We start from the raw sequence: 25,853 nt of genomic DNA, 5'->3' as shown, positions 1-25,853 counted from the left end.
ACTCACTGGGCCATCACTCCCACCTGGAACTCTCAGTCTCTTAAGGCCTATGCTTGGAAACTTGCCCAGTAGCGCTTTTTTTTTTTCTTTTTAAAAATTTTATGTGTCTGTTTTGCCTGCATGTATGCACGTGCACCATGTGTGTGCCTTGTGCCCCTGAAATCGGAAGAGAATGTTGGTTTCCCTGGAACTGGAGTTAGAGATGGTTATGAGCTGCCGTGTGCATGCTAGTAACAGAGCTTGGGTCAGGTCCTCTGGGAGAAACACCACGTGCACCTAACTACTGGGCCGTTTCTCCACCACAGCCCACTGTCACTGTCACCGTAGGCTTTCGGCTGAAAGTTTGACAAATTCAGGTGTGTCCTTTCCGACACACAAACCCAGGCTTCTAGGTTGAGTGTCCCATGGAGAGGTCGGTCTGTTGCTCCTTTCCCTTTGATCTGGGTGGCCCTAGTCTCCTTCACCCCCTTTGTGCTCTCTTTCCCCTCTGGACTCATTCTCTGTACTTGTGAAGGCTCTAGCTCATGTAACAGATGAATTCTGTAGAACTTTCTACCCCAGCAAGGAGTGCAGTTCTGAAGGATACATTGTTGCCTAGATTTTGATAGGACCCTCTGCATGTCCAAACCCTGCAATTGGTTGCCTTTGTTCCAATGGTTATTGGAATGTTTTACATGGATTAATTTTGATCAAAAGTGTCTTGAACTGATACAGTGAGCTAGATACTTGCAGTAGCTGGTAGAGACATGTAACAAGCTTACTCACCAGGGACATAAAGAGCTTTTACTGGGAAAACAGGATTTTGTCTGAGCATATTTATCTCTGGAGAACAGACAATTTAGTAGCTGATTAGCCTGTAGGAAAACACATGAAGGGCTGGGGGTGTAGTTAAGCGATGGAACACTTGTCTAGCACACATGAGACTCTCGTTTTGATTCCTTAGCATTGAACAACAGTAAGAAAATCCATCCCACTCTTAAGAACCAGGGCTCTATGGATTGAGGATTTGGAAATGCAAGGCTTGCTTGACCTTGTTCTTGGAGCTGTGACTTCCTGGCCGGTATAAAACAAGCTTGAAAAAGTATTTACTACTTATTTTGAGACAGTCTTCCTGGCTTCTGAACTACGACCCTCCTACCTTTGCCTTCTGAGTGGTGGAATTATAAGTGTCTACCAACCTGGCTGAAAAGTCTACGTTAAAAGAATTGTTTTTCATTATAATAACTAGCATAGGGGTTGAGAGATGGGCTCAGCACTTAAGAGCACTCGTTCTTGCAGAGGACCCGGATTAAATTCTTAGCACCTACACGGCGACTTACAACCACCTTCTGTAACTTCAGTTTCAGACCTCTGAGGGCATGCACATGGTGCACAGACATACATGCTAGCAGAGCACTCATACACATGAAATAAAGTAAATAAATAAATCTAAAAACATTTTTTAAGAGTTACATAGGCTTGCAAAGTATGTGGAAGAGAAAGAAAACTTTCTTGTGGTTTCTACCATTTTCTTTGCTTATTAAGAGGTGGACTTACTACATATAAACAGATATTTTAGATAGACCCAAGGTTTACTTATTTTTACATATGTGTCTGTGTGAGTGAATGCCAAGTGTGTGGGGCTACTGGAGGAGGCTAGAAGAGGGTGTTGGATCCGTAAGAGCTGGAGTTAGAAGTGGTTGTGAGCCATTCAACATGGGTGCTGGGTACTGAACTTGGGTCCTCTGTAAGAGAAATAAGGTGTCCTTTTGTTGGTTTTTCTTTTTTTCCTTTTTTGAGTTGTGAAATAATTACAGTATTTCTTCCTTTCCTTTTCTTCCCTCCAAACCATCCCATACACCCCTCCCTCCACTCCTTCAAATTCGTGGTCTCCTTTCACTTACTGTTATTACATACGTACATGTATATGTATGTGCATATATATTCCTACATATAACCCATTCAGGCTGTATAATGTTCCTTATATAAACATTTTCAGGGCTGACCATTTGGCAATAGACCACCAGTTGGTGTGGTGTGCTCGTCCTCCCACCCCCAGCTTCCTCAGTTGACTTTAGTTCTTTGTACAGGGTTGAGGCCTCCTGGACTTTTCCCCATGCACTTTTGGGATGTCCATTGGTGGTGTCCCTGTTCAGCTCACATTTGGGCAGTTACATTGGTGAGGTTTTGTGGGTTTTTTGTTTTGTTTTGTGTTTGAGATAGGGTTTTACTACGTAGCACTGGCTGGCCTGGACCTCACAGTGTAGACCAGGCTGGCTTGAACTCACAAAGATCCACCTCTGCCTCCCAAATGGTGGGAAGAAGAAAGTGCTCTTAACTGATCTCTCCAGCCCTTATTTTTAAATTACATTTGTGTGTGTGGCGGGGGCATGTATGACATGGATCTTGTGTGAAAATCAAAGGAGTTTGTTCTCTCTTCCATGCGGGTCCTGGGGATCAAACTCTGATCATCAGGTTTAGTGGCAAGACAATAATCTTTAACCACTGAGCCATCTCTCTGGCTCTGATTGTATATTTTTAACCTTCTTTCATTTGTTGTAGCTTGAGTTTTCTCCCATGTTTTGTTTTGTTTTCAAGACAGCGTTTCTCTGTGTAACAAACAGATCTGGCTGTTCTGGAATGCTCTTTGTAGACCAGGCTTGGTCTCCAACTCACAAAGATCCACCTGCCTCTGCCTCCCCAGAGCTGGGATTAAAGGCGCCCGCTCTCCCATAATTTTTAATACTCATTGTGGATGTAATTTTTAGTGGCTGTCCAGTATATTATTGTTGCCTATAAGGTCATTTTTCTTTCCTTTGTATGAAACAGGGTCTCACTATGTAGATCAGGCTAGCCTCAACCTCAACAGAGATCTGCTTGCCTCTGTCTTCCAGTTAAAGTGGGGCATCACCATGCCTTATATAAGGAACATTTTAGACCAAGTATGTTGGCACATGTTTATAATCCCAGTCCTTGGGAGGTGGAGGCAGGGAGGTTAGGAGTTCAAGCTTATCCTTGGCTAACATAGTAAATTTGAGGCCAGCTTAAATACATGAGACTCTGTCTCAAACAAACAAACAACAGCCAACAATAGTATTTTAGATCTTACTGCCAAAGATGCTTGTTTAGGATAACCTCCAAATCATGTCTGACAATAGTACCTACTGCCCGTTTCCCAAGTATCCTTTGCTCATTGCTTCTCAGGGTTCCTTATCTATGTTCTTGACCCTCTCAGTCGTTTCTACTAAAGCAAGAGACTTTTTTTTTTTTTTTTGGTTTTTCGAGACAGGGTTTCTCTGTGTAGCTTTGCGCCTTTCCTGGTACTCGCTTTGGAGACCAGGCTGGCCTCGAACTCACAGAGATCCACCTGGCTCTGCCTCCCGAGTGCTGGGATTAAAGGCGTGCGCCACCACCGCCCGGCGCAAGAGACGTTTTAATCATTTGCAATCTGCTCAAACCCACCCCCTATTAATTGGTCTGTATTTAGGTTGGAGACCCCTGTGATCTGTCCTGAGGTTTCCTTTCTTTCCCCTTTGCTCTTTGTGTCTTACCCTAGCCTCATCTACTGCCCCTTTCTGTTCTAATTATTCTTGGCGTAGGGCCTACTCCAGGCCTCGGCTCCTTCTTTCCTCCTCCCCTCTTGGTGCTGTCCTCTTTCAGATCCAGTATGAACATCTTCTCAACTATTTGAGCCTCTTTCTCCATCTGGTGAAAGCAGTTTTTCCTTCCACAAACCCTGTCTTCTTAAATGTCTGTCCTGGGCACCAAGCATAGTACTTGCCTATGATCCAGCACTTTGGTAGGCTGAGACTGGCTTAAGGTCAGCCTGGGCTATAGAGTGTCTATAAAACAGAATATAACAAACAGATCCTCAGTAATGAACACATGCTTGAAAATCTCACATTTTGTTATTTTGTATGCTGCCTCCTCTCACCTAGTAAACTTTTAAATATTTAGGAGCTAGCAGAGGGAGCAAAGATTCCTTTCCACCTCCAACCTGTTTGGACTCTCAAAGCCTCTGCACAGTGGCACAGGTGTTGGGGCCGGGCCACTCCAGACCCATCATGGAGAGTCTCCAGCTGCCAGGTCTTTCTGTGGCCCAGCCCGCCATTGCGGTAGTCCTGCATATCCTGCAGCAACTAGGCCTAGTACCTCCTCGTTAGGATAACTGGGGAGGAGTCAGTGTGGTGTGGTAGGGAGCATGACTCTAATCCTAATGGGAAGGAAGAGTTCCTTCAGTTTGAGATCGGCTTCAGCTGCCGAGTGAGGCCCTGTCTGGAAAAACAAAACAAAAAGGATAGCAGGGAAGAAATACCTTTCTGTCACCTGAAAGACAAGGCTACCCCTGTAGAGCCCTCTCAGATAGCTCACTGGTACAGCCTCTGGGGGTGGCTTTTCATCCCCACTTTTCTTCAGCCTTCTTGCTTGCAGACAATGTAGACTTTTCCTCAGCCCAAGATGTCGGCAGGCTGGGAACAGCCCTGTCAGAGACTGCTCTCAGCTGCTGGCATGGGCTACCTCATTGTTCCCCTGAGAACAATGGATACTCTTTTTTGCCAGGAAGAAGAGTTCATGAAAGGAGCTTTTTTTTTTGGATGCTTGAGAGCTTTGTGGCACGTGAGATGAACTGCAGTTTCTTCCTGCCTCAAGTGGGTGTTCCCTAGTTCTGAATGGACTCCTTGTGAGCATGGCACACCGGGAAATGGGGGTTGGCAAAGGAAAGCATCCTTGGGAGTGGGCTGCTAGAATGGTATTTGTCCAGACTTACCAACTCAAATACTTATTGACAATATAGGCCTTTTTTTTTTTTTTTAATTTGACAAGAGCTTAAGCTGAAACATAAAATGATAAAGTAAAAATAGACGTCAGCGCTTAGGATAGGAAGACTGATTTGGAGAATCTTTTGAGTGGCTATAAAACTATGTTTAGCTGCTCTCTTGGGGAGATGACTAGTTTTTTAAAACGATCCATTTATGTGTATGTGTCCATGCCTGAGTGTTTGTATTTGCCTCACATGTGTGCACACACCTGCAGAGGCCAGAAGAGGACATCAGATCCTCTGAAATTAGAGTGATAGGCAGTTGTGAACCACCTGTACAAACAGCAAGTACTCTTAACCACTGAACCATCTCTCCAGCCCCAAAGATTATTTTTTAGGGGAGAATAATTAGCATTAGATAAAGTACTTCATGGCTCAGATCAGAAGGGGACTGGCTGCCCAGGAATGTGGTGTTGTGGTCCTGGTCTTTGTGGGAGGAACCAACTATAGTTTTAGTATTCATGTAGATAGAAGTGGGACCAGTGATTATCCCTAGCATTTGTGGTTCTGTTGTACTGGGCAGAGAAACAGCCTCTTGGCATCTTCTCCATCATGGTTTATCACTTCTGATGTCTGACCCTCTGACCTCAAGCTAGAACTATGTATCTCCCTGTATGTAGCTCTGCCTTGGGACTGCCATACTTATCATTTGCAGAAGGGCACAGGATAGATTTGGTTTATTGTTGTAGTTCATGGTACAGACAGGTCAGCTCTGAGTGTGAGGTGGCCCCAGGCTCAGACTCCATCAGAGGCATTATTTTCTGCCTCCCTGAGCAGAGAAAACAAAGGCTTATTTATGGTCACCCCTTTTGGAGTGGTTCAGAGTGTTTTCTGTGACTCCTTGCAGGTTGGCCTAGCTCAGTGGCTTGGTTAAGGGGAGAGAGCTGAAGGTAAGGACCGTGACCAGGTCTAAGGGAAGATTGTAGGGACCTTCCTTGAGCAGGTGATATAGGCTTTGATATCGACCAGGGGAAAAAAAAAGCACCTGGCATGTCTGTAAGGGAACACTGGAAAAGGCCCAGATTATACCCCAGGGCTTGATGTGTACAGAGATATTTATTGGAAGATGCTACCATAGTGACCCAAAGGACTGACCAGAAGGTTTGTTGATATTGAGGGAATTGACACCAAGATTCCTTTTTGCAAGCTACTGTTAGCAGTGAAAAGTGCTAGTTCATGTCTCAAGTTTGCTCCCCTGCAGCTCCTGCATGGGTGTATCTTGCAGGCCCTGAATGATAGCACTCATGTGTTTTTTGGGTTCAGAAGCTCATTAAAATTAATTAAGTCTTAGCAAGAGCCTAATTCTTTAGTTTTTGTCCTTTTTGCTATATTTGACTGACTTGCTCAGACTGTGAATGAAACCTTTTTGATGAAGAATAAGTAATGGAAACTCCTACTCAATTGCTCTTTCTCCATGTCTTGAAGGGTACGGGGTTGAGAGTAAGAGCCTTTAGTTGTGTTTCCTGGCATTTAGTGCATATGCATACTTATCTACTACGCCCCCTTGTCCATCTGTCCTCAAATTCTCAATTTTCTGAGTCCTGTTCTACATGTAAGAAGGCATAGATAAAGATAATCTGGAGGCAATGTCTTAGAGCTGAGCTTATTAGTCATCTCACAGTGACTGAAGGGGATCAATTACCCCTCCTTCCACCCCACACGAGATAAGGTTTCTCAGTCAGTGTAACAGCTCTGGCTGTCCTGGAACCCACTCTGTAAACCAAGCTGGCCTCAAACTCAAAGAGATCCATCCGCCTGCCCCTGTCTCCCAAGTGCTGGGATTAAAGACGTGCACCACCATGCCTGGCTAAGAAATCAGAATTTTAAATCTGGCATTTCTGGGGTAAAGAGATGGCTCAGTAGTAAAAAGCATTTTCTGCTTTGGCAGAGAATCTGGCTGGATTCAGTTCCCAGCACTGACATGGTGGTTCAAACCATCTATAACTACAGTTCCGGGGGATCCAACAGCCTCTTCTGAACTCACGAGGCACCTCATATGCATGTAGTGCACACACACACATGCGGGCAAACCACTCACACATACAGTAAAAGGTAACTCTAGCCGGACGGTGGTGGTGCAGCCTTCAGTCCCAGCACTGGGGAGGCAGAGGCAGGTGGATTTCTGAGTTCGAGGCCAGCCTAGTCTACAGAGCAAGTTCTAGGACAGCCAGGCCTACAGAGAGAAATCCTGTCTCCAAAAAAAAAAAAAAAAAAAAAAAAAAAGTAAATATAAAAAAATTTTCTTTAAAACTGTCATTTCCCTAGTTAGGGTGACTCTTTGTCAACATTGCCGATAGTATTTGGAACTCTATGGGGCTATCTCCATTTTGTGGTTTTCAGTCTCTATGTTTTTTGTTTGCTTGTTTTGAACATACTAGGGGTTTTTTTCCTGCTTGTATATCTGTGCACCAAGTATTTGCAGTCCCTGTGGAGGCCAGAAGAGGGCATGTTGGATTCCTTAGAAGAGGAGTTATAGATTGTGAACCTCCACATGAGTGTTGGAAATTGAACCCAGGTCCTCGGGAATAGCAGCCAGTGCTCTTAACTGCTGAGTCATCTCTCTAGACCCTTGATTGCCCCTGTTTTGGGGTGAACTTTATGGGTAAAGATTTCTGAGTTGGGGGGGGCTGGAGAGATGGCTCAGAGGTTAAGAGCACTGACTGCTCTTCCAGAGGTCCTGAGTTCAATTCCCAGCAACCACATGGTGGCTCACGACCACCTGTAATGAGATCTGGCACCCTCTTCTGACCTGCGGTCATATATGCTGTATACATAATAAATAAATAAATCTTTAAAAAAAAATTGGTTTTTAAAAAAGAAAAAAAAAGATTTCTGAGTTGGGTGTATGGTCACTTGAGACCTGGTTTTCGTCTGTGCTGGGCTCTCCTTTCATCTCAAAAATATGGTATCCAACTGTTGCTGAACTGTAAAAAACTTTATGTACTTTTAGGTGGGCTATGGCCCGTAATCTCTCAAATTGGGCTTCCTTCTGCACTTTCTGCCTCCTGCGGATGCACCCACCACCTGCAAAGAATCCTTTCCAAGATGGCTGCTGCAAGACCAGCAGACCTTGCTTTCCACAGCTCCAGGACAGTGTTGATGTTTGTCATGGAGGGTCAAGTGATTGGAAATTGTAAGAATTCCTTGGCAGGGACCAGCTTGTGACCTCTGAACACTACTGCTGCTGTGCAATCCTTTCCCTAGCCTGATGCCCGCCTTTCCTGTCTGCCCTTAGTTAGAGTTATTGCACAGCTAGGCCAGATTTTTATTTTCCTGTGGTGCTGGGGCTAGAATTCATGGTCTCGTATCTGCTAGGTAAACACTTTGTCCCTGAGCTCCACCTCCAGTCCCAAGGCAGAGGTGTTTATACTGAGTAAACCCAGGAATCTGCAGATAGCCAGAATTTCACGTGTAAATGTACAGGATATAGGATATCAGTTGTTTTGTTTTACATTTATTTATTCATTTATTTATTTGAAAATTTTATACATCAAGTTCAGTATTTACATTATTTTCACCCCAGCTTTCCCTCTCTAGGCACTTGTATGTACCCCCACTCCCTCTCAAATTCATGACTTCCTTAATTATTATTGTTATAATACACACACATATATATAAATATAATCTACTGAGTCCATTTAGTGAAGTTCATACACATGTTTAGTGCTGCCACTGGGGACTGGATAATCTATCAAGGTTCGTTCCTGGAGAAAGCTGATTCTCCCTCTCTTAGTATTCATTGGCTGTAGCTCTTCATCTAGGGGTGGGGCCTTGTGATTTCTCTGTTGGAATATCAACTAATGTTATTGTATAGGTCTTGTTTAGGTAACCATATTATTCAGATTTTACATGTGTAGTTCCCTGTTGTATATAGACACCATCTGGCAGCAGGAATCCTGGTCCCCTTGTTTTTAGACTCTTTCCTACCCCTTCTCCACGATGTTACCTGAGCCTTAGGTATAGGGGTTGTGGCTGTAGATGTTTTAGTTGGGAACTGGCACCCCCTGGTCAATTGTTCTCTGCATTTTGACCAGTTGTAGATTTCTGTCTTGGTCTCTGACTGCTGCAGAAAGAAGCTTCCATGATGAGAAGTGAGAACCACACTCATCTGTGGGCATAAGGATAGGTATTTAGAATGCTGTTGGGAATTCCACCTCTTTAGGAAGATGTCAGTACTAGGTTCTTCTCTAGGGTTCATGACTTTACCAGCCATGGATAGTTGACTAGGCTTCTAGTACCATGCATGAGTTCCCACCTATTGAGAGGGCCTTAAATCCAATTTGATGGCTGTTAGTAACCCCCAAGTTCTACTATTATTCCCTTGGATATATCTTGCCATGCTGGTCATATTTGTGGTTTACAGCTAGGTAGGACTTAATTGTTTTTCTCCCTTGACAACTTGCACAGTGTCTTTGGATACTGTGTGAGCTAGTCTATAGGGAGGAGGTCAGTTCTAGCTCAGTTCCTCCAAGCCCTGTGGAGGACACCAGTGTTGTTTGTCTTTAGTTGTTTTGTTTTTGAGACAGTGTCTTACTTGGTAGTGTTGGCTAGCCTGGAACTAGCTTTATAGACCAAGCTGGCCTTGAACTCATGGAGAACCAGCTGCTTCTGCCTCCCCAGTGCTGGGATTAAAGGTGTGAGCCATGACACCTGGCTAGGATACCGGTTTTAAACTTTAAAAGGTGAATGTTAGTCTTGGGCTCTCAACTAGAGCAAGCTCCCCTTCCCACCCTCATCCTCACTTGGAATCTTGGGCGGCAGGTAGCTTCTGAAGAGTCTCTGTCTGGCTGCCTCTAGGTCCCTGGCTTTGCCTTGCCTACAGCATTTCTGTACCCTTTAGATGCTTTGAAGTGTGAATAGGGAATCAAGGCCTCACTACACTGGGTCCAAAGCCAACTGGGAAGGAGGACTGGGGAGTGGAGCCTTGGTTTGTGGCTGTTAAGCAGAAACCTTATTGTTTGCTGGATCTCTTCACAGTCCTAGGAGCAGGTGGGAAACCAGTACTGGCAGAGTCTAGCATGGGTCTGCCCTGTAATCATAGTAGGGTAGAATTCTTTCCCCATCTTACAGATTACAGACATGGGTTGGGTAAAGCTTCAGCCTGCCAGGAACTGTCTTATAGACAAGTGGCTCTTGCTTTGTTAGGGTAGAACAGATCTTTTTTTTCTTTCTAGATTTATTTGTGTGTGTGTGTGTGTATGTGTGTATGTATTTGTGTGAGATGATACTCACAGAGTTCGGAAAAGGTCATCTGATTGCCAAGGACTGGAGTTACATGCACTGTGAGCTACCTGATGTAGGTGCTAGGAACTGAACATAGGTCCTTTGGAAGAGTAGCAAATGCTCCTAATCACTGGGCCCTCTATCTCTCCCCAGAGTATATGTTTCATCCTTAAGCACCTTTGTGGTAAGCCAGGCCCCAAGACACATGTCCTCAGGATGGCATTGCACTAGAAGACTCTGGGGGCTGTGGGCACTGTTAGCCCTTCAAACATACTGAACCTTTCCCTAAGTGGCCTGGAAAATGCAAAGTTGCCAGCTTGCCCGACTGAACCATGTTCCTATAGATATCAGGTGTCTTTGGACCTTAGGTTAAAACAAATTGTTGCTATTGAAAGTGCTGCTTGGGCTTTCTAGCATAAAGAAGTACCCTCCTTTCCTAACTAAGGAGCACCCAGGACCCAGCACAATGTCTGCTTCAGGGCTGTAGATCCAGGTTGGCCTCCTATAGCAAGTGGGCAGGCTTCCAGGGCACTCAGAAGCCAGAGCCCTCAGAAAGGAAAGTAGCCGGACAGGTTGGAGAGGCTTGGCTGTTTTTCTGATGTGGTTTGGTCTGTAAGTCTGTCAGAGATATGGGAGAGCCCAGTGAGTAGGATGCTTGCTTAGCATGTATGAAACCATTCCCAGCACTGCATAAGAGAGGCCGTGGTGGTGCATGCCTGTAATCTCAGCACCTAAGAGTGGCAGAGACAGGAGGATCAGTAACAGTTTCAAGGTCATCCTTAGCTATGTAGAATTTGAGGCCCACCTGCCTGGGTTACCTGAGACCTTGCCTATAAACAAACAAAGGATACTGGAAATAATAGTGAAATAATTTGTTCTCAATATACCAGTTCTTTGTAATGTTTTTCTCCCTTGAGATGTCCCTCCACATACTGTCCTGAACTTCTTTCTGGGCTCAAGTGACCCTCCTGCTTGCAGATGTGACTCTAGGCCCAAGCCAACTCACCTGGTTTAAAGCCAGCAATTCTCATTAATGTTTGCCAATTTGAAATTGAGTGGTATAGTTGATTTGGTAAAATGTACAGTGTTGGGAGTGGAGTTAAAAAAAGCAGGTTTTTGTTCATCTTTGTTACATATGTTATATGATATTAACGTATTTTAATGTTACTTGGCATCATTAAGTGTATGGCTTCCATCTTATTTAGGGTTTTTTTATTTGTTTGTTTTTTCCAAGACAGGGTTTCTGTGTAATAGCCTGTGGCTGTCCTAGAACTTGCTCTGTAGCCCAGGCTGGCCTCGAACTCACAGTGCTGGGATTCAAGGTGTGTACCACCACTGCCCGGCTCTTACACTTCATCTTACAGTCTGTCATTGAAGGAAGTCAGGGCAGGAACCGATGGAGCTGGAAGAGTGCTGCTTATTGAATTATTCTTCATGACTTGTTCAGCCTACCTTCTCATAGTACCCAGAACTGCAGCCCAGGGGTGGCATTGCCCACAGGCCAGTCTACTAGAGGCATTTTCTCCATGAAGATTCCTTCTTCCCAGATGACTGTAGCTGTGTCAGGTTGACAGAGAACTTAAGCCAGCACAGCTTCCAGGGCTGAGAATATGTGAATCTTGGCCATAGAGTGGCCTTAGTTTATTCCATAGGAATTGTTTGACATCAAAACTTGGACTGTTGGGGGTCAGTAGAATAGCTAGACTGAGAAGCTTTGAGGAAGTGGGCCCTTTCTGGTTTTGTGTAGTTGGAGACAGACTAGCAGAAGCACGTGCTGTTCACTCATCCATGCTCCTGAAACACTCAGACATGCCCTGTGGATCTCCTAGAGTCTGTCCTGCCAGCTGCCAGCTCTACTCATTCAGTGGCTTCTCCTTAGCTGGCGACAGTCAGAGTTGTTCCAGGCCTTCGTCACCCTGTTTTCTGTCCTCCCTGTCTTCCCTGTGCCCAAAGCGAGCAGCTATTCCAGTAGTGGCCATTGGGGTGGAGTGGGTTAGGGCACACCCTCAGGTGTTCAGCTCACCAACTGTCCCTCTGTTAAGCTCCCCTACTCCCAGCAATCCCTGTAAACAATCTCATGGTTCTATGAACACACCATTTCAGCCTTAAATCTTTGTATCACTTATTTTAATTAAAAAGATACTTATTTTTATGTGTATGGGTATTTTGCCTACATCTGTGCACCATGAGTATACCTGATACCCATGGAAGCCAGAAGAGGCTGTTGAGTCCTTGGATCTAGAGTTTCAAATGATTGTGAGCCACCATGTGGGTGCTAGGTATTGGATCTAGGTCCTCAGGAAGAGCAGTTGGTGCTCTTAACCACTGAGCCATTGCTCTAGCCCCTGATTTATTTTATTTTCATTTTTATTTATTTATTTTTCTATTATCAGCTTGATAACAGTATAAATTCTTATCCTAATAGTGAAATGTTTCATTGAGGCTTGCCCAGTGATTGAGTAAAACCAAAACTTATTATAAGCCACAGTCATCCCAGGGTCCCCCCTGCTATATAGCCTCTCTGGTTCTGTGGGTTGCAGTCTGATTGTTCTTTGCTTTATATGTAGTATCCACTTATGAGTGAGTACATACCATGTTTGTCCTTCTGGGTTTGGGTTACCTCACTCAGGATGATATTTTCTAGTTCCATCCATTTGCCTAGCCCCTTATTTTTATTTTTTAACTAATTAATTATTTTACAAAGTAAGACTTTTTTGTGTGCTTACATAACTACTCTCATATCTTTCATAATGAACTGAAAAAAATTTCAAGCTTAGACTTTTCATCTGAAACACTTGAAATATTTATTATTGGAGCTTGGGTTTGATTCCCAGCACCCACATGCTGGCTAAAAGCCATCTAACTCCAGTTCCAGGGGATCCAACACCCTTTTCTGGCCTCGACAGGTGCTGCCTGCAGATGGTGCACAGGCTAATATGGCAGCAGAACAACACCTCAGCTGATGTCCTTGGGAGGCCTGTTATTCTGAAGGCAAATGAAGGAGCAGTGGGTCCGGGAGAGGGAAGTAGAGGGAGACTGGGCAGAGGGAAGGCTGTGGTCAGGATGTCAGAAGAAGTTTGAAAAAATATTACAACTAGATGGTTTTAAGGAAATATGTAGTGTTTTTCATGGATTGGAAAACAGTCATGTTTATGGATTTCTTAATATTTCTGTTTGGTGCATGACAGGGTTGGTGATTCTTTGTGGTGCATTTATTAGCTGATGGTACACTGTAGAGTTTACAGTTTCACGAGAAAGCAGACAAGTATCACTCATGAACTAACTCCTCAGTGGTAGTTCAGAGAGTACTGAGAAGAGAGCATCCCCCTAGTGGTGTCTCCTCATAATGTCAGTTGGCTTCTTGGGTTTTTTGTTGGATGTGACAAGTCTGAACCAGTTTGAAGTGTAGAAAGTAAAAAATCTGTGGTGTAATGTGTCCTGGGTACAAATCTTAGGTTTGAACTAGAGTCCACTTTAAATACTCAGGTTCCTGGATTTTGGCAGGAAGAAGACCTAGGCAGCCAGTTGCGTGCCCAGCAGGCATGGCTTTAACTCCTTTGCCATGGAAAGCTGTGGCCGGCCAGGCAGTGGTGGCACATGCCTTTAATCCCAGCACTCAGGAGGCAGAGGCAGGTGGATCTCTGTGAGTTTGAGGCCAGCCTGGTCTACAGAGTGAGCTCCAGGACAGCCAGGGTTACACCTAGAAACTGTCTCAAGAAAAGAAAGAAAAAAAAAAAAAAAGGAAGCAGCAGCAGCTGTGGCCTTAAATTAGGAACAGTCCCTGAGTGGTGTTGAATATGTGCCCTCTGTTGGCCATTGTGTTTCGGGACTTGAGGCTGAAAGCATCTTGAGTCAGAGCAGAGAATGAGTGACCTTTCTTACATCAGGGGCAGGAGTATGTGTTTCACAAAGGTGAGCAGAGCCAAAGATGGGGCCTAGGCAAGAAGCAAGTATTAACTTCTCTCTTGCCAGCTGATAGAAGTTTCTGTGTTGAAATTCCTTTGGGTGCTCTGAGTATTTCCATTTATGTCACTGTGGAAAAGGACTTGCACACTGAAAGAAGTTTGAACGATTCTTTTGGGGATAATAAAGAATTGAGCGCCTTAGGTCTCTTCTGTGTCAAGGGCAGAAGCAGGCTGTGTATGTTTCTTTCCCTTACCTGATTCACTCTGAAACCTACTTTAGAGACTAGAGATGATTCTTTTCCCTTCCTTCCTACATGAAACGGGGTATCTCACATTAAATCAAAATCACTGTGTATCCCCATACCCAGTTTATTCAGTACTGGAGATTAAGCCCAGGACTTAGTGCAATCAAGGCAAGCATTCTATCAACTGAGCGAATTCCCGAGACCAGAGATTCTTTGAGACTCCTTTGGCAGACATCGTTCTAGAATATTTGTTTTTAGTCCTTCTACCCTGGGTACCACAGTTCTTGAGAAGTGGGATTAATGTAGACAATCGTTACATCTTGGGTTTTTATTGCTGTGAAGAGACACCATAACCACGGCAGCTCTTTTTGTTTGTTTGTTTGTTTGATTTTTATTTTTTGTTTTTTCGAGACAGTGTTTCTCTGTGTAGTTTTAGTGCCTGTCCTGGATCTCGCTTTGTAGCTCAGGCTGGGCTCGAACTCACAGAGATCTACCTGGCTTTGCCTCCCAAGTGCTGGGATTAAAGTCATGAGCCACCGCTACCCGGCATCCACAGCAGCTCTTAAAAGGAAAACATTTAATTGAGGTGGCTCACTTACAGTTTCAGAGGTTCAGTCCATTATCATCATGACAGAGAGCATGGCGGAGTGCAGACAGACGAGGTGCTGGAGTAGTAGCTGAGAGTCCTACATCTTGCAGGCAACAGGAAGTCAACTGAGACACTGGGCGGTATCCTGAGCATAGGAATCCTCAAAGCCTACCCCACAGTGACACACTTCCTCCAACAAAGCCACACCTCCTAATAGTGCCACTCCCTTTGAGATTATGGGGCCAGTTACATTCAAACTAACACATATTACACTTAACTATTTTATAAAAATTGTGTCTTCTATTGTAGTGCATTAAGTGATGATAGTCAAACAAGTTATTCTAGGGTATCAACTTGCTTTATCTCCAGACTTACATGCACTTCCTATTTATGTGCAGGATTTTTTTGTGTACAGGCAAGGTACTCTAAGCTAGGCATGACCTGAGCAGAAGCATGTGTCTGCAAAGAGTAGTAGAGAGGATTGGAAAGGGTGTTTCTGGCTGGAATAAGATGTTCCAACCTGATTGTACAGGTAAGAGCAGGCAAGTTGGTGGTAGGGTATATCTCTTTCATGAAAGTCCACAAGAATCTTTGTTTTTTAAATTACATGTTTTCACTGGTTTTATTTTTTAAGATGTTTTTAAATTTATGTATCTAAATGTTTGCCTGCAGGAGTTTATGTGCACCACATGTGTGCGGTTGCTAAAGGAGGCCAGAGGAGGTTACAGAAGCTGCAGTTACAGCTGCCCAGTGTGGGTGCTAGGAACCAAACCCCAGTCCTCTGGAAGAGCACTCTGTTCTCTTAACTGCTGAGCCATCTCTCTAGCCTTGTTTGTTTTTAGAGATAGGGTCTCAGACTGTACCCCCGACTGGCCTTCAATTCATTCCTCCTACCTCAGCCTCCTGAGTTCTGGGATTACAGCTGTGCACTGTCATTCCCAGTCAAAATCCATACATTCTTAAGGTCCATGGCATCCTAATCTGTTTGTGTGTGTTAATGTGTCCCAGTCTTCTGTGTCATGTAACAGGACATTATTGCTCTCCTTTGGAGGTGATGAGTAGGATTTCCCAGCAGGAATTCTAAATTATTCCTTCAGTCTATCACATAACTCAGATTAGGCCAGTGGTTTACTGTAGTGATCATTTTAGATTATGCAACAATGGTAGCATTTATAGCTCACACTTATGTTTCTTTCAGGTGTCTGCAGCAGGGAAGGAAGCTTTGCCGTCTTGGCTGCATTGGGACCCACACAGTCACACCTTGGAAGGCCTCCCTCTGGACACCGATAAAGGTGTCCATTACATCTCAGTGAGCGCTGCACGGCTGGGAGCCAATGGGAGCCATGTGCCCCAGACTTCCAGTGTGTTCGCTATCGAGGTCTACCCTGAAGACCACAATGAACCACAGTCTGTACGGGCAGCCTCATCAGACCCTGGTGAAGTAGCATCATCTGCGTGTGCTGCTGACGAGCCAGTGACTGTCCTTACAGTGATACTGGATGCTGACCTCACCAAGATGACCCCAAAGGAAAGGATTGATCTCCTGAACAGAATGCAGAGCTTCTCAGAAGTAGAACTTCACAACATGAAGTTGGTACCTGTAGTAAATAATAGACTATTTGACATGTCAGCTTTCATGGCTGGCCCAGGAAATGCAAAGAAAGTGGTAGAGAATGGAGCTCTGCTTTCATGGAAGCTAGGCTGCTCCTTGAACCAGAATAGTGTGCCTGACATTCGTGGTGTAGAAACTCCTGCTAGGGAGGGTGCTATGTCTGCCCAACTTGGTTATCCTGTGGTGGGTTGGCACATTGCCAATAAGAAGCCAGCTCTCCCCAAACGAATCCGGAGGCAGATCCATGCCACACCTACACCTGTTACTGCCATTGGGCCCCCAACCACGGCCATCCAGGAGCCACCATCCAGGATAGTGCCTACCCCCACATCTCCAGCCATTGCACCCCCAACAGAGACCATGGCTCCTCCTGTCAGGGATCCTATTCCTGGGAAGCCCACAGTCACCACTCGGACTCGAGGTGCCATTATTCAGACCCCAACCCTGGGCCCTATCCAGCCTACTCGGGTGTCAGAAGCTGGCACCACAGTTCCTGGCCAGATTCGGCCAACATTGACCATTCCTGGCTATGTAGAGCCCACAGCAGTTGTTACACCTCCAACAACTACCACCAAGAAGCCACGAGTATCCACTCCAAAACCAGCAACGCCTTCAACTGATTCCTCAACCACCACAACTCGAAGGCCAACCAAAAAACCACGGACACCCCGACCAGTACCCCGGGTCACCACCAAAGCACCCATCACCAGATTGGAGACAGCTTCCCCACCTACTCGTATCCGTACTACCACCAGTGGAGTGCCCCGTGGCGGAGAGCCTAACCAGCGGCCAGAGCTCAAGAACCACATTGACAGGGTCGATGCCTGGGTGGGTACCTACTTTGAGGTGAAAATTCCATCAGATACCTTCTATGACAATGAGGATACCACTACTGACAAGCTCAAGCTGACCCTGAAGCTGCGAGAGCAGCAGCTGGTAGGCGAGAAGTCTTGGGTTCAGTTCAACAGCAACAGCCAGCTCATGTATGGCCTGCCTGATAGCAGCCATGTGGGAAAGCATGAGTATTTCATGCATGCCACAGACAAAGGGGGCCTTTCTGCTGTGGACGCCTTCGAGATCCATGTTCACAAGCGCCCACAAGGGGATAAAGCTCCTGCGCGGTTCAAGGCCAAGTTTACAGGTGACCCAGCACCAGTGGTGAATGACATCCACAAGAAAATTGCTTTGGTGAAGAAGCTAGCTTTTGCCTTTGGGGACCGAAACTGCAGCAGTGTCACCCTTCAGAACATCACCCGTGGCTCTATTGTGGTAGAATGGACCAACAACACACTGCCCCTGGAGCCCTGCCCCAAGGAGCAGATCATAGGGCTGAGCCGCAGGATTGCTGATGAAAACGGGAAACCTCGGCCTGCCTTCTCCAATGCTCTGGAGCCTGACTTTAAGGCTGTGAGTATTGCCGTGACAGGCTCTGGCAGTTGTCGGCACCTGCAGTTTATCCCTGTGGCACCGCCCTCTCCTGGAACCTCAGCAGCACCAGCCACAGAGGTTCCAGACAGGGACCCAGAGAAGAGCAGTGAGGATGATGTTTACCTGCACACAGTCATTCCAGCTGTTGTGGTTGCAGCCATCCTGCTCATTGCTGGAATCATTGCTATGATCTGCTATCGTAAGAAGCGGAAGGGCAAGCTGACCCTTGAGGACCAGGCCACCTTTATCAAAAAGGGGGTGCCTATCATCTTTGCAGATGAGCTGGATGACTCCAAGCCCCCACCCTCTTCCAGCATGCCACTCATCTTGCAGGAAGAGAAGGCTCCCCTCCCACCTCCTGAGTACCCCAACCAGAGCGTGCCCGAGACCACTCCTCTGAACCAGGACACTGTGGGAGAGTACACACCTCTGCGGGATGAGGATCCTAATGCACCTCCCTACCAGCCACCACCACCCTTCACGGCTCCCATGGAGGGCAAGGGTTCTCGTCCCAAGAACATGACCCCATACCGATCACCCCCTCCGTATGTCCCCCCTTAACCCACAAGCGCCTGGGTGGAGGCAGGGGTAGGGCAGGGGCCTGGAGACAACTCGGTGTTGTCTGTAGAGACCGGTGGCCCACAGACCATTGCCTACCGGTAGCCAACACCTGACCTAGCACACACTGACACACAGGGCCTGGACAAGCCCGCCCTCTCTGGTCCTCCCAAACCCCAAAGCTGCTGGAGAGACTTTGGGGACTTTTTTATTTTTATTTTTTGCCTAACAGCTTTTTGTTTGTTCATAGAAAATTCTTCGCTGCGTTTTGATGGCTGGCTCTGAAAGCACTGTTTGAGTAGAGGTAGGAGGAGGGAGCGAGGAACCGTGAATGAACTCGCAGGCAGTGCTGGGTGGCCCCCAGCTCTCTGCATTTTGCCTTTAACACTAACTGTACTGTTTTTTCTATTCACGTGTGTCTAGCTGCAGGATGTAACATGGAAAACAGTAGCTAAAGATTAAATTCAAAGGACTTTCAGAAGTTAAGGTTAAGTTTTTACATTTAATCTGCTGTTTACCTAAACTTGTACGTATAATTTTTGGGTGGGTATGGGGAATTGCTTTGCTAAAAATAAGCTCCCAGGGTGTTTCAAACTTAGAGAAGACCAAGGGACAGTATTTTTTATCAAAGGAATCCTATTTTTTCACACTATGTCAACTTGGTTGCTCTGATACCCCAGAGCCTGACTGAGGGCCTCCTGGCCCTGGTTCTGGTGCCAGGGCCCTGGTGCTGGGTTTGCTCTCCCGCTATTGCCAGGGGCTGGAAGCTGGAGGGGCCTCTTGGGCCATGGACATCCTGACCTCTACCCCGTGCACGCTAGTGGCCTACCACTGAGGGGGTCTTCATTTCTGTGGAAAAGGGACTCCAAGAGGCATTGGTGGCTGTGGCCCCCAACCTAGGTGCTCCAAGGTGGGCCAGCTGCTCGTAGGGGCACCTGGGAAGGTCGAAGGACTCGACCACATCAACCTTTTTTTTCCTTCTCCGTGGGTTTTTGTTTTGTTTGTTTTTCTTTTTTCTTCCCTCTTAAAAGGAGTATCATGGTCTTTGAAACACTCAGTGGGGGACATTTTGGTGAAGATGCAATATTTTTATGTCATGTGATGATCTTTCCTCACTTGACCTTGGCCACTTTGTCCCCAGTCCACAGCCCCACCCCATGCACCCCATCCCCTCTTCTCTGGCGCTCCAGTCCTGGGCCTTGGGCCTGAACAACTGGGAAAGGTCTGGTGGCTGGGGAGGAGTGCCAGCAATAGTTCTTAGCAAAAATCTGTGGGCTCTCAAAGCTAATTTTTTACTAAAGTTTTTATACAGCCTCAAATTGTTTTATTAAAAAAAAGATTAAAAAACGGTGATGCTTAACAGCAGTTTGTACAAGCTCCTAGTGTTGATTCCATGGAACTGATGGCTTTGCTCATTTTGACCCCCCCCCCTTCTTTTCCTAATGGGTTTAATTCTGGGTTACATAGAGGCTTCCTTTGCCTTTTTTTTAGCAGAACACCGTCCATCCATCTGTATCTCTGTCCCATGACTCAGGGGCACCCACTCTGCTTTGATTCTCCTCCTTTGGAAGAAACCATTTTGAGCATGCCTTTTCTTGATGTCTGAGTTATTTCGGGTACCTTTTAGGGAGGAATGCCTTTTGCAATAATGTATCCCTTCCCTGATGGAGGGCGGGTGGGTGGACCCAGGCTCCCTTTGCACACGGAGCAGTAACTTCTAAGCCATATCGACTGTTTAGCAGAGGGTATGCTGTCTCAGGAAGGGAAAACCGGTAGGAGGGATGTGCTGTTTCCAAAGGGTTGTTCCCCCTGCATTCTCCACAGGGTCTACCCTTCCTGTTCAGCCCCCAGCAGGGTTCTCTACAGTGAGCAGTGCCCCATGGGGGAGTCTGCAGATGAGTGCTTCATGGGTGGCTGGTAACTGGGCCTTGTGCCTCCAAGCTCTGGTCCAAGTTGGAGTTTCCCTGATGTCCCAGAGTCAGGAACAGGGATCTAGCCTGATGAAATTATTTCTGGTGACCTCATCAAAAATAAATAATAAGTAAATCCCAATATTCCAGGTGAAGGCTTTGGAAAGCCTTCCAGATAGTTAGTTCTGTTGCTCTTAGCAACCCCACCATTGGGCATTGCCATGTAGAGAGGAGGCTGGCCCAGAGTGGCCTGTTGTCATAGCAACTGGAGGCAATGGGGCAGTGAACAGAATAACAAGAGCAACAATGCCTTTGCAGGCAGCCTCCTCCCTGAGCCCTGAGCTGGCGATGGCCATCGGACTCTGAGACGGAGAGCCAATCTCACATTCAAGTGTTCACCAACCACTGATGTGTTTTTATTTCCTTCTATATGATTTTAAGATGTGTTTTCTGCATTCTGTATAGAAACATATCAAACTAAATAAAAGCAGTGTCTTTATTACAATGCCATTGCCTTTGACTGTCTATTTATACCTGATCTCTTAAGGTTCCTGGGAATGAAGGATAGGAGGGAATATGTCAAGGAATGACTCAGCCAGCCCAGCCGCCTGCACAGAGGCTCAAGCATTTCTGTACCCATGGGAAGGCTGGGTTTGGGTTCCAGGGACTCTGCCACTATGGAGGCTCCTTTTGGCACTCCTCCTGCCTTTGAGCCAGTTAAGACTAATTTTGGTCCTTAGTTTCTTCATTTCCAAGGGTAGGGTGTGGCTTGGAATCTGGTGAGACTGAGTGGAGAGGAGGAGGATGGGAAAGGCTTCCTGCCTCAGAAGGGGCAGCTCTGAGCAGGTCTCTTTCGGGCTGAGCCCCCTGAAGAGTGGGGTGGAGGTATGCTGACAAGCTTCCACTCCAGCCTCTACCCAAAACTACCTATAGGCTTGGGATTGGCCGGCCACTAGCCAGGGTGTGTTCTGTTCTTGAGCTTCTGGATTCTGGGTGGCTAACCCTAAGTGCCTGTCTAGATATAGACAGGCATCTCTGTAGAAAGGGCAGGTGTGTTTTCCTGGGACAGTGCTTACGCATGGGAAGTGGAGACAGAACAGTTGTTGCCGGAGGGCCATTGGTTACAGAGAAACTGGTGCCTCTCCTGACTTCTCTCTGCCTCTGTCAGCTCACCATCAGGTTTGCACTCATTTTCCCTGATGCTCCAGCAATGGCGGGAGTTAGGACCATTTTTAAATGTGCAGCATGTTGAAAGTGCCCAGGCAAAGCAAACCTGGGCACAAAGGCTTTGTCTCAAGCAGGCCGGGTGCTGCATACCTGTATCCCCAGAATTGGGAGGTGGAGCTTAGAGGACGAGGAATTCAAAGACAAAGTCAGCTACTTAGTAAGTCTGAGGCCAGCCTGGGATTTGAGATGTGTCTAAAGACACTGTCTCAGTTAAGACTGTTCCGACATGTCTTCAAAGACAGGTACCTTAACCTTCTAGACCTAGCAGTAGGAGCACAGGAAATGACCCTACAGTTGCTCTCAGTTAAGCTGACCCTCAGAAAGCCCAACTTAATGTCTAACTCAGGATGACAGTGCAGGAAGAAGAGACGCTGCAGGCTGCATACGGATCTGCCTGCTGCTCCCTGCCTCCTTTGCAGGAGGTGAGTATCTGTTGAGCCCGGTAGACGTCTGCTTCCCAGCACTCCAGCCAAGTCCCTGTGATCTTTTCTTGATGGAGGTGAGTCTGCCTATGTCTTCTGAGCTAGACACAAAGTGACGGGGTGGGGGGCAGGCAGAAAGGGACTCAGGAACCTGCTTTTCTACTTGATTTGGCTCAGGGCCACTTCCTGGGACCCCTTCATCATGGCTTTCCAGTGTGGTGTTGAGGTAAGGTTGGTGCTGTCTCACAGGACTCTAGGATGCCCAATGAACTAGGGAATGGAGTTGAGACAATGGATCACGGTCACTGAGCCAGCCTGGAAAGAGAGAAGAAAGCAAAGTGGAGGGGTCTGAACTCTTACCAATCTCACGTAAAGGCATTGCCTTGAGAGCCAAGATCCTGGAGAGCCTTGTGTGGTTAGGAATTGTGGCTAGCCTGACCTTCTAGAGGTTTCACACTACTTGCCAAGTTATAGTTTCTAGCTTGTTTCTTCGTGTTCCAACCAAATGATCTAGGAGAAGCTCTTCCCTGCTTCCTGTCAGACAGAAGGCCTATCTCAAGTGCCAGTCTTTCATGCCTAAGTTTCAGTTTCAGTATTGCTATCCTAAAAATTCAGATCAGCCCAGCACAGTGGTACATGCCTGTAACCCTGGCCTGTGTCATGTGGCGGCATTAGGAGCAGGTTCAAGGACAACCTTGGCTACAGAGCAAATTCGAGGTGAGTCTGGGCTACATTAGACTTGGTCTTAAGAAAACAACCGGGCTGGGGAGATGGCTCAGCCATTAAAGGCTGTGCTCACAACCAAAAATAAAACAAGAAACCAGATGTGGCACACACCTGTAATCTAGCATTCATGAGTCAGAGACAGATGGATCTCTATATGAGTTTGAGGCCAGTCTGGTCTACATAGGGAGTTCCAGTCCAGCCAAGACTACATAGCAAGATCTTGTCTCAAAAGATGGAGGTAGGTGGCTATCAGGAAAGATGTGTGGCTCAGCAGGTAAGAGCACTTGCTGTTTGTCCTGAGGACCTAAATTCAGTGTCTCAACACCCACATCTGGTGGCTCACCATGTTCTGGATGCCCTCTTCTGGTCTTTATGGGCACCCACACACATGGCATACAGTTAACATAGACACACACACACACACACACACACACACACATAAATAAAACAAATCTTTAAACATTAAGAAGAAAAGATGTCGGGTGTAATGGCGCATGCCTTTAACCCCAGCACTCCGGAGGCCCAGGCAGGTGTATCTGTGTGAGTTCAAGGCCAGTCTGGTCTACAGAGTGAATTCTAGGACAGCCAGGACTGTTACACAGATAAACCCTGTCTCGAAAAGCCAAAATAAAAAGAAAAGTGACGTACTTCACTTTCTAGACCACTCTGACGCATCCCAGAAGGTGGGAAGTTGGCTAAACTTGGAGCTAGTAAGGCGGGTTCCAGCAGCCCTAAGTGTGCCCCAAACACTATTATTTGTTCATATGGTAGAAGAGCAAGGGTTTAAATAAGTCCCCTAATGAGGGATGGTCCTGCCACTTCTTTGTGAGGACTCTAGAAGGTGCAGAGGAGACAGTAGTTTAAAGGTGGGGTGCCCATGTGCTGGGACACCCTGGGGTATGGGCAACACTGACACCTAAGCATGGAGTCTTGCCCCACTATCCTCCAGTGCCTCCTCATTTGCTGGAAGTGACTCGAATCTCAGCTGAGACCACGTCTCCAGCGGGTTCTGTGAAGCCTAGGCTTCTAGGAAGGGTCAGGGTCAGGGCTAGAGTTAGGTCTCACTTTGATAGTGGCTCAGCATGGGAGCCCAGCAGGGAGTGGATCAGCCCCAGCCCCCAAAGAGGAACAATGTCGCCGACTTCCAGGAGGTGGCGCTATAGGACTGAACGGCCAAGAGTGGGCGGGGCTGATGAGGTGAACTGTGGGTGGGTCACGAATGCCGCAAGCATAGGGGATTCGGGCTGTGGGAGGGAATGCCTTTTAGGGAGGGAGGGTCTCAACTGCTCAGCCTAGCTGGGAGGGGAGTTTTCTCCCATCCCCCATGTGGGCAGGACTGGAGCAGAGAGGCGGGCGGAGCCGAGTCCGTGCGTGGTGCACAGGCTTACCTGCGGGATTCAGGCAAGTGTATCTATTCGCGTGCACCATTCTCCCTCCTAAAAGGAAACCTGCAGGGAAATGGGCGTGGCAAGTTCAGGCCCTGGCTTTCCGCTGGCTTGGGTTCCAGCCTGCAAAGTTTGAATTCTGGTGTATTATGGATTTGGGAATCTGTAACTACCCGTCCTAGCAAGATGTCTTAGTTGATAAAGGCGTTTGCCTGAATTAGATCCCATGATGCGTATGTTGGAAAGAGAACGACTCCTGCAAGTTGTTCTCTGATTCAAACTAACAAATAAACGGGGGTGGGTGGGGAGGGGGAGACCGCATCCTTTGCCTGCTCTCCTCTCCTAGCTCTCTCTTACTTTTAGACCTCGTGTCCCCATGGAGTCTAACTTCCACGATGTGGGTTTGTTGGATTCTTCGTCTCTCCTTTCTCGAGCCCGAGAGCATCCGAGGCAGGGGGGTAGCCTAATAGGGTACTGTGGGATCTGGGAGAGTCTTGGCTAGTGGCTAGGCACATCTGGCTGTGCCGTTGGGTTCTCTTAGTCTGTACTCGGGGGCAAAGGACACTACACGAGAAACAAGTGGGGACAGGGCAATGGTGACTTACTCTCTGAGTGGACCCTGGAGCCTGGGTGCCCTGGAAACCCAGAGAACGCCCTTCATCAAATTGTACGGCTCCTAGCCAGGTGGTGGTGCACACCTTTAATCCCAGCACTCAGGAGGCAGAGGCAGGTGGATCTCCGAGTTCCAGCCCAGCCTGGTCTACAGAGTGAATTCCACGACAGCCAGGGCTACACAGAGAAACCCCGTCTCGAAAAACAAACAAGCCGGGCGGTGGTGGCGCATGCCTTTAATCCCAGCACTCGGGAGGCAGAGCCAGGTGGATCTCTGTGAGTTCGAGGCCAGCCTGGACTACAGAGTGAGTTCCAGGAAAGGTGCAAAGCTACACAGAGGAACCCTGTCTTGAAAAACCAAAAAAAAAAAAAAAAAAAAAAAGAAAGAAAGAAAACAAACAAAAGTACAGCTCCAGACACATGCTGGGAAAACAGGTGATCTATAGTTGGTAAGGAAGGCTGTTGTCTTCTGTCCACAGGGTCCCAGAATATACAGGGTAAAGCCTAAGTTTGCCAAAATGGGAACAAGCCAGGTCAACCTGCCTTTGCAGTGACTTACCTAGTGCTCCAGGATCACTCCCCACTTCCCTCAGAACAGTGGTTCCTCCTAACGCTTGGGCCCTTTAATACACTTCTTCATGTTGTGACCACCAACCGTAAAATTATTTTTGTTGCTACTTCATAAATAATTTTGCTACTGTTGTGAATTATAATGTAAATATCTGATATGCAGGATATCTAATATGAGACCCTTGTAAAAGGGTCATTCAACCCCCAATGGGTTGCGACCCACAGGTTGAGAATCTTTGCCTTAGAACTTCTCTTGTAAAAAGTCTTGGGAGAGAGGTGGAGCAAGGAGCTGGTCCAATCAGTGACAGCAGGGGGTGGGTGGACCTCTGAGGGATGAAAATGACCAATCTCTAGGCCTGTTTCTGGGAGGAAGCTAGCTTTGTTTTGGATGAACTCATTCTCAGGGAACTCAGGTTGCAATGGGCAAAGGAACTGGCCCTAGGGGATTCTGAAGTGGATGTAGTCCTTTGCTGAGTGGGTGAGGAGCACATGGCCTGCAGTGTGTGGGGGTGGGGATGAGGCGAGGACACTGTTTTCCCATGTCCAGTGCAGTGATTAGAGTGAGGGCTGGGGATGTAGGTCAGCTGGTAGAGTGTTTGCCCAGCATGCATAAAGCCCTGGGTTCCATCCCCAGTGCCACATA

The 25,853-nt window shown here is 46.9% G+C and overlaps 1 protein-coding gene across 15 annotated transcripts in view; it reads left to right on the top strand.

Annotated features, from left to right (window-relative positions):
- Positions 1-20,773, top strand: part of Dag1 (dystroglycan 1) — a 66,957-nt gene extending 46,184 nt beyond the window's left edge. For all 15 annotated transcript variants that reach the window (XM_052720831.1, XM_052720746.1, XM_052720816.1 and 12 more), the window contains one exon: positions 15,959-20,773. In XM_052720831.1, the coding sequence (XP_052576791.1) occupies positions 15,959-18,361 (2,403 nt within the window). In that variant the 3' untranslated portion in view covers positions 18,362-20,773. The remainder of the gene's footprint in view (positions 1-15,958) is intronic.
- Positions 20,774-25,853: the final 5,080 nt, after the last annotated feature.

The sequence above is a fragment of the Peromyscus californicus genome, unplaced genomic scaffold (assembly GCF_007827085.1).
Source record: "Peromyscus californicus insignis strain IS unplaced genomic scaffold, ASM782708v3 Scaffold_11__1_contigs__length_118956290, whole genome shotgun sequence".
In the NCBI taxonomy this organism is placed as follows: Eukaryota; Metazoa; Chordata; class Mammalia; order Rodentia; family Cricetidae; genus Peromyscus; species Peromyscus californicus.
This window is presented reverse-complemented; position numbering and strand designations above follow the sequence as displayed.